The sequence below is a fragment of the Manacus candei genome, unplaced genomic scaffold (assembly GCF_025592945.1).
Source record: "Manacus candei isolate 608988 ecotype Guabito, Panama unplaced genomic scaffold, ASM2559294v1 h1tg000049l, whole genome shotgun sequence".
Classification (NCBI taxonomy): Eukaryota; Metazoa; Chordata; class Aves; order Passeriformes; family Pipridae; genus Manacus; species Manacus candei.
In genome coordinates this window covers 8,467,285-8,480,139 of record NW_026138097.1, presented here as the reverse complement: position 1 = coordinate 8,480,139, position 12,855 = coordinate 8,467,285, and the positions used below count along the sequence as shown (strand labels likewise).

The window sequence follows — 12,855 nt, the reverse complement described above, 5'->3', positions numbered from 1 at the left end:
CTTCGGGAAGCAGAAGCCAATTCCCCCCCCCCCCCCCCCAACCCCGTACGCTCCAATCCCTGCCAGGGACGACAAAGCTCCCCAGCCGGGACCGCCGCCGTTCCCCGCCGAGACGCTGCTTCGTGCCCGGCCCCTGCGCGGCTCCTCCTCCGGGGCGGCGCGGGCGGGCCGTGCCGGGGCCCCGCCGCCTGTCGCCGAGTGCGGCCATGGCGACCGTCCTTCCGCGGGGCGCCGCCGCCGCCCGCCGCCGCCTCCTCCTGCGGCTCCCGCCGCCGCTCTGCGCGGGGCCGGCGCGGGGCGCCAGCCGGGCGCTGCCCGCCGCCCTGGTGCGCCGGGGCGGCCTGGTGGGCGGCCGCTGGGTGGAGACGGCCGCCGCTTTCGCCGTGCAGGACCCGGCCAGCGGCGAGGAGCTGGGCCGGGTGTCGGACTGTGGCGCGGCCGAGGCGCGGGCGGCCGTGCGGGCCGCGCACGAAGCCGGCGCCGCCTGGGGCCGCCTGCCCGCCAAGGTGAGCGGCCGCGGGAGGGGGCGGCGAGGGGGCCCCGCGGGCGGGGAGCTCCGGGCGGCACCGAGCGGGGCTCCCGGGGCTCCGCTGCCCCGTCCTGCATGAGGCGGCCGCGGCAGCCTTGTCTCTCCCTGCCAGGAGAGGAGCTTGCGGCTCCGCAGATGGTACGAGCTGATGATGGAGAACAAGGAGGAGCTGGCGCGGATCATCACGGCCGAAAACGTGAGTAGGGGGGACGGGGCCGCCTCTGCCCCCGTGGGCACGGGCACTGCCCTGTGCCAGCACTCGGACTGGGAGACCCGACACAGAGATGCGAGCAGCGAAATAAAGTAAAACTGACCGCTGACAAAACACCCTGTGTGTATCTCACCAGTTAGCCACCCTAGCTTTTTTGAGAACTTAAAAAAGGCGCACTGTGCGTTCCCATTGCTCTACTAGCGCATTGGTTTGATGGCAGTAGTACCTAACCCGCAAAAGCCAGAACCCACGTTGTTCTTCATGGTGAGCCGTGCTGTCCACCTAAACTGCAGTCTTCATGGCAAGAATGTTTGTTTTATCAGTGTCATTGACCGGGAAAAAACCTGCAATACTATTAAAGCAAGTCACCAGGTTGGATTCACATAGTCTGCTTTAGTTTGTACCACAGAGTAGTCTGGGAGCTCACAGACGGGTGTCCTTTCAGATGGAACCTTGTTGGAAGATACTTCAAGCGGCTCTTCTGTAGTGTCATAGCTGCTAATGGTCATTTAGTCCACGGGGTCAGCCCTGGAGACAGTTCAGAGTAATACTCCCAAAACAGATGTCTCTGGCATGAACTTGTAACTGTTTTGCCATGTTTTGGTTCTTTCTTCAGAAAGGCAATAGCAGCTAACTGCAGAGTTTGTAAATAAATACATACATTTGCTATTGCTCGTTGTCTTGAGCCGATATGAATCCAGGCACGGCATACAAAATGTTGACTGTACAGTCAATGATAGTATATTGAAGCTGCACAACTATTGCTGCTGCAATCATACAATCGGTTTTGGAGACCTTGGAGTGTACCTGATAGGGAGGGGACCATAGAGTACTCTGAAAAAAACAGAAACTGCAAAATTACTTGAATTTGGTTTTAGTGCTTTAGTTTGCTGCTTACAATGTATCTTCAATTTGATTTAATCAAAGGGAAAGCCTCTGAAAGAAGCACAGGGTGAAATCGTGTATTCTGCCTCATTTCTGGAGTGGTTTGCGGAGGAGGCTCGCCGGATTTATGGTGATGTTATTCCAGCGTCTGCAAAAGACAGAAGAGTGCTGGTGCTGAAGCAGCCAGTAGGAGTGGCAGCCGTTATAACCCCAGTAAGCATTGCTGAACTTTTTTGAATCACCTGGATGTTTTCAGCTCAGCCCACAGCATGGGGCCGTGGCCTTACTGCTCCCCCAGCCCTGGAAAACACCCCTGAAAATTTTAATTTCTACCTTCTTCCTTGATCGGCAGTGCTTCTTTTTAATATTCACTTAGGACAAAGTACATCATGCACAACTAATCACAGAAAATGCCAGTTATTTCTGCAAAAACAGGTGGCAGAATTTTCCCAACTTGGACTGTACTTTTTTCTCTCACCCTAGTGGAATTTTCCCAGCGCTATGATTACCCGGAAGGTTGGTGCAGCTCTGGCAGCTGGCTGTACAGTGGTAGTAAAACCTGCAGAGGACACACCTTTATCAGCATTAGCTCTTGGGGAGGTGAGCGTTCATTTTAAGCTTTATCTTAGCAGTTGACTGAAGCTGTAAATGGGGAGTCAGATGTGCTTTGAAGGTAACTCTGGCCCCCTTCATACTTGAAGAAAGGGCAAACTGGCTGACTTGATCCAGGGGTTTTATTTTAGTGAGAACCTTTGGAAATTGCCTCTAATATGGTCTAGATCCTCAAAGAGGATTGGGCTTTTTAGCCACACAAAACATTCTTATATCTTTCATTTGGTTACTTTGAACAGACAGCTTAAACCAGAGCAAGCTGCTCTCTTGATACTGTGGCATCTATTACTAGTTGTGCTGAGCCCTTTTGGCTTCTCTTGACTTACAGACTAGCTTCTTCAAAACAATTAACAAACATTGTGACTATTCCTAATGCAAAATGCACTGATAATGGAAATTCTGTTTTTCTTTTGTTGCAGCTTGCAAACCAGGCTGGAATTCCAGCAGGAGTGTATAACGTTGTTCCTTGTTCCAGACAACAGACAGCAGCTGTAGGGGAAGTGCTGTGCACTGATCCACTGGTATCCAAAATATCTTTTACTGGCTCTACAGCAACGGGAAAGGTACATAAGTGGACAGAATATCCATGAAGATTATTACTGTGGTTATACTGGAAAGGTAGGGGGAAAGTGTGTGCCTTTATACGGAGCCTTCTTTTTTGGCTGCTGTACACAGACTGCCCAAATAATTGTGTACTTCTTGAGATACTGCCTATTTGTTTAGTATCAGTACTTCACAGAAGGATGCCTGTCTGCAACTTCTTGATAACTGCCCTTTATTAAATTATAATGTGAACAGTTTTACATAAGATGTTCTATATCGATAAGGTGACAACATACTAATAAGAACACTGAAACTGAGTTTCAAAGGTACTATTCAGGAATGGCTCCTGCAGTTGAGAGAAAGTGTTAGAGAAGTAAGGCTCAGGAATCTCTGCTGTCAGCTGTAGTCAGGAAGCAATCTTGTTGCCATCTAATGAAATCACTAAAACTGCAGAGTGTGGCTAGAAAATGATAGAATTCTATGGGATGGCTGTATGCAGAATTAAAAAAAGGTCTAGTATCAAGAGAAATCTTGATCCCAAATTCTGTCAGATCTTGGAAAACTTTTCTAAGAGTAGTCAAGATTTTATTATTGAGAAAGGATCGAACAAGCAAACAGAAGTAACAATATTAATGTGTAAAAGCTTGACCTGACCTTAAGTTGATCAAAATCCTTCTCTTCATTAGTTCTTGGCCAGAATTTAAAGATTTCAGTGAAGGAAATTTATTTTTGTTTTTGTTATAGGAAATAATCTAACATTATAGAGAAATGCAGATTATTTCCTTGCCAGTTAATTTTTCACTGCCTCATATCCATGATTCCACAGTTCACATCTGGCAGAGGTACAGATTTCTCTGTCTTTTTTGTTGCCTACAGATATTGCTGAAACATGCAGCTGGCACTGTGAAGCGAGTTTCCATGGAGCTTGGAGGACATGCTCCTTTTATAGTGTTTGACAGCGCCAATGTGGACCGTGCTGTTGCAGGAGCCCTTGCTTCTAAGTATAGAAACTCGGGGCAGGTGAGAATTAACTTTTTTGTCCTTGTTTCTAGAAAGTGAAGAGTTGTACATGCAGTTAAAGCTATAAATAAGATATTTTATGTAAAAGGAAAGCATAGAGCACTTCATTGTGAAGATGCTGGATTCACACATGGCTGTGGGCACTCAAGCCAGTCATCAGCAAGTCCGAATAGCAACACTAAAATCCCAAATATTTTCACAACATATGTGGCAGTCACTGAGAAGAAAGATGTTCACTAGGACCCCTCACAAGAGCTTGAGAAGTGATAAGGCATTTTGTCATATTCTTTGTTAACATTACATTCCTTGGAGAACTAGAACTGTGAAAGACGCCATCCTGCTTCAGTCTATTAAAAGACACTGACAGATAGTTTTTTCCACAGTGAGTAGCTTAAAAAAAGTGGAAGACAGGATTTGAGTGTACGTTGCTTCAAATGTATTTTAATTAGAATCAAATAAAATTCCAGAACAGTCAGCTGAGACGGGCTGTTCCAGCCTTTTGGGTATTACCTGCACATGTGAACATGAAGTTGATGAACTCCAGCTTTAGATAAGCAGCAAGTTTTCAGTGGGACTGGGAGGTTGTTTTGTGTGGAACATGTTGCTTGAATAACAGAAGAAGACATAACACTAATCTTGGGAAGAAAGAAAGGAAACAAAAGTAGACAAGGACCACTGAGGGATCTGACCCACAGTGGACAAGATCTAACATAAAAGGCACCACTACACTGTTCTTGCTGTACAGAAGGATAAATTAGCTGTTCCTTCTGAGATACCATAGCCATCAGAGCAAAGGGGAAGCACAAATACATAGGCCATTGAAAGTACTTAGAAACAAATTCCAGGAAGAAAGCAAAAGAGACCCTACACCACCAAATGGGATTTGAGTTTCTGCTGCTCACTCCAGCATTCTGCAGTCTAATTAGAAGATATTTTGTGCAGCTTCTGGACCTTGTTTGGTCCATGTATGTTAGCCTACAAAACTCAGAAAACCTTTACCCAGTGTAAGCAACTTCAGCAATGTGACGTATTTCACACACATACTGACAGCTTGTTGTATTTCTAGAGTGAAATGGGTGTCAAAAGAAATGGCATAGCAAGGTAACAGCTTAAGGTGAGGGACAAGAGGCAGAGGACATCAGTGTTGTAAACTGATTCTGTGGCATGAAGGCCAGAAAGAATTAATGGATAGATTAAATACAATATAAACTACTGGTTTTTTCCTTTTCATGTTTGTTTTCAGACTTGTGTCTGCACAAACCGTTTCCTGGTGCAAAAGGGAATTCATGACGAATTTGTGGAAAAGTTTGCTAAAGCTATAGAGAAAGAACTACATGTTGGAAATGGATTTGATGCAAAAACTACCCAAGGACCACTGATAAATGAAAAGGCAGTGGAGAAGGTATAAATAAAATATTTTATTTTTGACATTTTAGTTTTCTTTTTATGATCCATAAAGTAACTTTAAATTTATATTTCACCAGTTTTGTTTTATTAGAATGTATTTGCAATGTGGCTGGAAGTGTGTTTTGTCCTCCAAGTCCTCATGTACACATAGACAAACAGATGTGGACAGGTCATGTATCATTCCCCTATTTCCATTAAGGGAAGGAGAGGCCTCCTTTAGGAGAAGCTGATTCCTCCTGATTACTTCCTAGCTGTTCTCAAGACCATTTACTGAAATTTGATACACTGTGAGAGCTGTGTGGTGATCCTGCAATTCTGAAATGCTATGATTGAAAACTTATTTTGAAGAACAGTGCCTCTGTTTGGCAAAACCTCAGCAGAATAATTCATCAGGGTTAAAAATACCAGAACTCAGGATGTTGCAATCACTTGAAACTTTACGTCCATGGTTCAGGTTTTCTGTTTTGGATGACTCGTGACTCCAGGATTTTTTTTTTTTTTAAATCCTAATAAGACACATTTTCTTCCTAAGATTAAAGATTACTAAATTATGTGGCTCATACTTTGTAAGATATTATGGCTCAGTTATATGCAGGCTTGGTTTGAATCCATTCTACTTGAATGCTGCCAGATTCTCTCTGTCTTTAAAACAATAGAATATGAAAAAAATTAGTTATTTGGGAGACAAAGGACTTGTTTTCTTTCCTTCATGCCTTCCCTTTGTGCATCACAAAAGTGTAGTGTGCATATCACATACAACTGTATATACAAATAAGCAAACACTGTATGTAGTCACTTAAGAGCCTTTCTATAATTTCAAAGGACAGTATTCTAGGTGGAGAATGCTGCTTTAGTTTTCTTATTAATTTGTTGTCTTTAGATGAATGTAGATGTAGGGGGTGGAAAATGTTCTTGCCAGTACCATCTTGAAAGCTGTCTGTTTCTTTTCAAATGGCCATCATGTATTTCTGTTTTCATAGTGCCTTATCACTGGTATAAGATATAATTTCTAGTCCTGCAAAGACTTTTTCTCATATTAAATGTAGTCTTTTAATTTCAACAGAAAAGGTGACTCTTTAATATTGATGAGACTGGGGCCATACTCAAAATTTATCCCTCTGAAATTATATCAGACTGAGAGAAATAAAAATTCAAGAGAAATTAGATTATATTGTATGTGATCATCTGAAAACTATAAACCTCTCTTCAGGATTTTCTTTTTTAATATTGGAGACTATTATTTCTTCAGTGAGAAATGTACTCTTTTTCATTCTTAAATGCCAACTTTTGAGATTTTTGTTATGCATACCTCAGGTAGAGAAACACATCAAGGATGCAGTTTCTCAAGGAGCATCTATTGTGACTGGAGGGAAACGACACAGCTTGGGGAAGAATTTCTTTGAGCCAACATTACTTAGTAACGTTACAACAAAAATGCTTTGCACCCAAGAGGAGACGTTTGGCCCTTTAGCACCAGTTATCAAGTAAGATTATTAATTCTCCAGATCAAAAATAACAATTACAAAACCAATGAAAGATTATTTTGAATAAACAAGATTTGAAAGGCAGTTTTTAAAAAAAAATTTGTATGAGCACACAAGTCTTGTAATAAGACTGGGGTGCACATGTGAAAACATACTTTGGTTATGTCGTTTGTTTCTCTCTTGGCCCGATTTTAGCATCTCTGCAACTTTTTGCAAATCACTTTGTTTTAAAGTGTATTAATAGTTAAGCAAGGGTAGATAACAGAAAAACCTTCATCAGCTTCATATCTGTGGTGTGAAATAGGAGACACGACTTTTGAGTTTGTCATGTGATTTACTAGTCCTAAATTTTTCTGACAGAGGATGACTTAGAGCTGTCTGTTCTTAAAACCTTCCCTGCCTCTCTGCAGAGCAATTGGATGTGATGGAAGAACATCCAGTTACCTCTCAGAGTTGAGAGTGCTTGTGTAGTTGGGGAAATAGGTGGGCTAACCAATGTGAAGTAAATGTTTTATCTACCAGTATCTAGGGAGGATAAAGGCAATCTTAATTTAAACTGTTAGTATGATTTAAGAGAAGAGGTAGACACTCTTCCATTGTTTCAAAGGGAAAGTTAAATTACCTATTTAAAGTACACTTTTGGGAAAAAATAATTTTTATTTCTGATAAAACTGCTTCTTGTCAGTAATTCAGCAATACAGTAGGTGAACTGCAAGCCTCATTTTTATTTTTTCTTTTCTATTGACAGATTTGAGACTGAAGCAGAAGCTGTTGCTATAGCAAATGCAGCTAATGTGGGTTTAGCAGGTATGCCTCTTTGTCACATAAGTGTATTTCTGTGGTTTTAAGAGCTGTAGTGTGATGGGGGGATGATTTTGAATGTCAGTAAAGTCTCTTTTTCACAGTATTCTGCAATTGTTCTTACTGATTTTCATTCCTGTATCTCTGTGTCTGCACGGCAGGATATTTCTACTCCCAAGATCCAGCTCAAATCTGGAGAGTCGCGGAACAGCTGGAAGTTGGAATGGTTGGCGTTAATGAAGGCATAATCTCATCAGTGGAATGTCCTTTTGGTGGGGTAAAAGAGTCTGGCTTAGGGCGAGAAGGTTCAAAGTATGGCATCGATGAATACTTAGAAATAAAATATGTCTGCCTGGGAGGCTTATAAAAATCTTCAAAAAGCACAATCCCAACAGCTTGGAAAAGAGTGCTCTGGTTTTAATAAGCTTCTTGAAGCAGAAATAAGTATGAATGCAACTTCTACCTTCTTTAAAACTAAGTAACCCCGTTCTGTGTGTGTAAAGATATTTACAGTATTCTGTGCTGCCATATGTTTTTACATGGTCTTTGTTTATACCTTCAGTTTTTCAGCAATGTGGTCAAAATGTCCATCCTTTTTAGAAAAGAGTAGGGATGCACATTTATTATTCTTGGATTATCCCTGTGTAACTGGGAGAACTTGAAGGCTGGTGCATAATGAAAATAGACTATAACCTGTGTCAAGGGGAAACTAGACCACCATTTTCTAGTACCTTTCGTGTTTCAGTGTGGATGTGGGAGGCTTTGGGATGGCGGTCTCCCTTTAAAATTGTGTAAATACTCACATTTTCTAATGTGCTTATATGACATCCTTTAGAAGCAAGTGTGTCTTTTTTTTAAATTATGGGTGAATCTGATGGTTACAAAACGTGAAGAACTGCTTTTAGGTACAGCTAGGCATCCACGTAGGCAAACAGACAGCTTTTTCAGTGCTGTAAATGCTGACTGCAGAAGCCCTATTCAGCTTTTGGTCTCTGAGCAAAGAGCTGTGATTTATGCCTAACAGCTTGCACGCCTAGGATCAAATATGGCTCTTGTTTGATGTGTCTTAGCCCCAGCTCTTAGTTCCAGTCCTAGGAACGGGACAGTCCAGGACAAAGAATTGCTGGCTTAGTGAGTAGCAGGAGGAAGATGGGATACTTACAGGAATAACTTGCAGAATTGTAAGGGGACAATATAAGGGCTGTGTGAAGAAAGCACAAGTGGTGACGTGATGATATAGATAAAACTCCCTCCCTTCCATGAGAAGACCATGACTCTCCTTGGGTAGAAGTTACACAGTGTCTAAAGGAACATTACTCCATAGGAGCAGATAAATGGTTCCATCCCTCTGGGCTTCATGCCTTGAACTGGATTTTTGGTTATGCAGGTGAATGTCCATTAGGGAGGAAGACTTAAAAACCTTTGAACATGGCTAACTGTATGACCTAATAAAGATTTAAATAATAGTGATTAGAGATGAGACTTTGACACATCACCTCACTATTCTGTCATCTTCAAAAGATGATGCAAGGCTTCCTTAATATGAAATAAACAATGTTGTTTAAACATTATTTTAATGGCAGTCAAACAAAGCACTTTTAAAAATGTGCAGTGTTAATTTGGCAAATAAATCAGCACTGCAGAGGCTAAGTGGAATAAATTTCGTTTCTTGTGTTCATTGTTAAAAATAAATAAAAGACTGCAATGGAGGTCTTCTTACTGTTAACTAATGAATGTACCCCATGAAATAGGATATTTTAAGATATTTTATCCCATCAAGCAAAGGTAACACAAGCCCTGGGGAAGGAAGCCAAAAGAGTTTCACTGTTTTGGTTTGGTTTTTTTTTAAAGCGAACATAAAGTAGCATTGACTGCTACTTCTTATTTTTAAATATTTTTTATGGTTATATTTGTGTAACACTTGAGACCAGATAGGTCTGGAGCACATTACCTGTCAGTAGTGTGTGTGCATCGTGCCAAGCAAAGGGCAGTTAAAGGACACTTACTGCCCTTCCAGTAATTCCCAACACATTTATGGTAGTGAGGACTTAGTACTGTTACCTGTGCTTGTTGATAAGTACAAAAAAAGGATGGCCTATTTCTACACTAGTTGCAAGAAACTTTCTTATATCCAGCTTCTAACCTTACACTATTGAGCACATATCGTGCCTGAATTTGGGGAATACAATGTTGTGGAAGAGGAAACTGTTTGCCAGCCTTGGCTGCCAATGTGTGTTTATTTCTAACTGAGAGGGTAACTAGGTAGAAGAAGGTCATAACTTGGTGCCTGGGTACCACAACACAGTGATGCAGGCACAGGTACAGCTGTTGTACACAGGTAGAATATCTGCCACTGAATTGCTGACTTAAATTATGTCTGCCTGTGGATTGCAGTATAAGGTCAAAATTAATCATCTCATTTACAGCTGTATGACAGTGAAGTCTTGAATGTGAGTGTACTTCCTGGGACAGTGCAGTTGGAGGATAAATTCTTTAACCCCCTGCTCTCTTCACTGCAAAATTACTGATCTGATGTGTTGATACATTTGAAATCTTAATGTCTTTTCTGAGAATAGCACTTTTAATGAGTAAATGTTTACCTTTTTTTCTAGCAAATAATACCTTTTACTATGCCTGATAGCAAGCACAAACCATAAATAAAGTTAAGGTATGTAATAAACTTTAAAAATACCTTTGTCTAGATTGGATTGTGGTTGGATTCCAGCATAGTATCCTTGTGTCAGTAAGGTCTACATCAGTTAAGCACAGAATAATCAAAGTTGTCTTCATAACAAAAACTGTGATTCTTCAACAAAAGACTTACTTGAATTCTCACACCTCAGTTATGTCGATTGCACTTGTGATAGTTTAGCAATTTCTGGATATTAAAACTGTGATTAAAAATGTTTTTAGTTAATAAATAACTTCTGTGAAAGCACTGGATTTTTGACTTACTTCACTTCATTCAATGTTGAATTGACAATCTGACAGCAGCCACATAAACGTCAGTCTCTCAGATTTCCACAGAATATTTTGTTCTGCCAGCTTCATCACTGGAAAAGATGACACTTCTTTGCTTCCACATGTCCATAACGTGTACCCCCAATCTAAATCAAATAGGTGAGACTACTTTGACATAGTCATATGCTGTCAGTCATTTTGTATGCAAGTCTTTTATGCTGAATCAAACATTTTATCACAACACAGAGGTTTTGTATATCAGTGTCTTCCCTGCTTTCATGATGTGATTAATTGCATAATTCTTTACCTCATTTATTAAGACTTAAAACAGAGTTTTAGAAGCTCTTTTATTTTCAATAAGTTAATACAGTTTTGAAGCCTCAGAAACTGTCTTAATTTCCAACCTGATTTAGTCATGGCCAATTTCCATTTTATTTTCTTATGTTATTCTTTAAATAGCTGTTGTTTGACACCCCCATCCCACCCCCGCTGCCTGTCTTCTCTGTGTTATAAACTCTCCAGAAGCTGTGCTTACCTGTTCTGCTAGATATTAGCAACTTAGCTCACTTAAAGAAGATTTAGGTAGTGTGTTCAGAAGCTCTATGTTACATTTTAGCACTTGTTTAAAGTTTTTCTGTGTCAAGACTCCCTGCTTAGGACCTTCCAGGAACAACTACAAGAAGTTGGTGGCATATTCGCTTTTATCAGTGAGTGCTCAAGCTACTTTGCACAACTGGCTGAAGTTGTTTAGGAATCACTGCTGCTGATATTCTGTTGCACCAGGCTACTCAAAGGGATGGAGGCAGGCTACTGCTGTTAGCAAATGTACAGTGCAATAACAAAGGGGCAGATTCCATTCCTCAGTACAGGACATTTATGTATCTCATCAGCTCATTCAGCAGCCAGTATGCCCTTGCAGGAGTCCAGTATGAATGTATGAGGTGCCATGTAGACTGCGGCACTATGTATCCAAATACACTTAAAAGTGTAGCTTTTATGGGGTATGATTTTTCCTTAGAGAAAGACACTTGTATCTCATAGTACCTTTTATTATCACAAATTAGCACAAACTTCACACACACTGATGCAAGGACTTTTTCTTTTGAAGTTCAGAAACAGGCAGCAAAACCTGCCTCTATCTAACACAGTATTTTGGTTTATATTGCACACTGATTACTGCAAAGCAGCCATTGTACTGACAAACACTCTCAGATACTGGATTTGTTATAGAGTAAGCCACAAAACTTGTGAAATTACCACACTCGGTATGACAGCTGGTGATTATTTACACACAGCCAATTAAACCAAGTAAGGACAAGCACCACAAGAAAACCTACTGTGAACTGCAGTAAATTATTTTTTTTCCTGCTCTCTGAAGTACTGAATTATGTCACCTCTGTCGAAGAAGATGCTTCTGTCAGTAGGAAAGGAAGGGATCAGCTATTGCACTGCTTTTATGTTTGAGTACAGACATAAGCTATGGTATACAACGTATGTCTATTAGCCTGACCTGAGTGTTGAGTCCAATACAGTACACCATGCCTAAAAGAGTACCTGACAAGTTCCTAAAAGGAAAGACAAAAATTTATTAGTTACATAAATGTAGCAATTTCAGCTCGAAAACAGTTCCAGTTACAATACAATAGCAATAAATAACATTTTCTAGAAACAGGTTCCTAATATAAGTTCTGTAATAACTCACCCATCCACCCACAGGGAGAAGTGCTTCCATACAGATACAAACTACAGATTTGCAGCTCATCTGCACTTGATTCATAGCCTGTGCAAGAATTATTTGCCTTTGCTGCCTCCTTTTTAAAATTTAATTCTAAACTTTTTATTTCTCTCCTTTGCCTTGGGGAGTTCAGGATATAAAAGGAACGTGAAATGGGTTTTTCTTTGATGCAGAAATATGGGATTAATATTCTAGATAGGATCAATGATAAGCAATAACTGATATTAAGAAATGAATTCACCTCTCTATCCCATTTTCCTTCTTCTAGAGGAATGTTTACCTCTCTCAAACCTCAAATAAATGGCAGAAGACTACACTAAATGTCATTTTATTACCACCATCCCAAAGCTCCATCTGACTACTGCCCATTATCAGTATACTGGGGGGGAAAACTAGTTTCACTTAAGGCTAAAAGCAGAAACAGGACATTTGCCTAAACTCAATTATTTCAAGAACATCAGAATATTTAAGGAAAGTGTGCATCCAGCACAGAGAACACATGCACCCACTCACTCTCTCTCTGTTAAGTTCACACACTGTTAAGTTCCTTGTATGTGTGCACACTTCTGTTTGCCCACAGAGACCAAGAAAAGCAAAATTGATACCCTATAAGCAAACAGCTGTCAGCACAAAACAGATGCCTGAACACTACTTATATGTGATGCAT

The 12,855-nt window shown here is 40.9% G+C and overlaps 1 protein-coding gene across 1 annotated transcript; it reads left to right on the top strand.

The window, feature by feature from the left end:
• Positions 1–188: 188 nt before the first annotated feature.
• Positions 189–10,430, top strand: ALDH5A1 (aldehyde dehydrogenase 5 family member A1). Its single transcript, XM_051799503.1, has 10 exons — positions 189–506; positions 642–725; positions 1,668–1,838; positions 2,109–2,225; positions 2,657–2,800; positions 3,657–3,800; positions 5,044–5,202; positions 6,522–6,691; positions 7,440–7,498; positions 7,654–10,430. The coding sequence occupies exons 1-10, from the start codon at positions 207–209 to the stop codon at positions 7,857–7,859; spliced, it is 1,554 nt and encodes a 517-aa protein (XP_051655463.1). The 5' UTR covers positions 189–206; the 3' UTR covers positions 7,860–10,430.
• Positions 10,431–12,855: the final 2,425 nt, after the last annotated feature.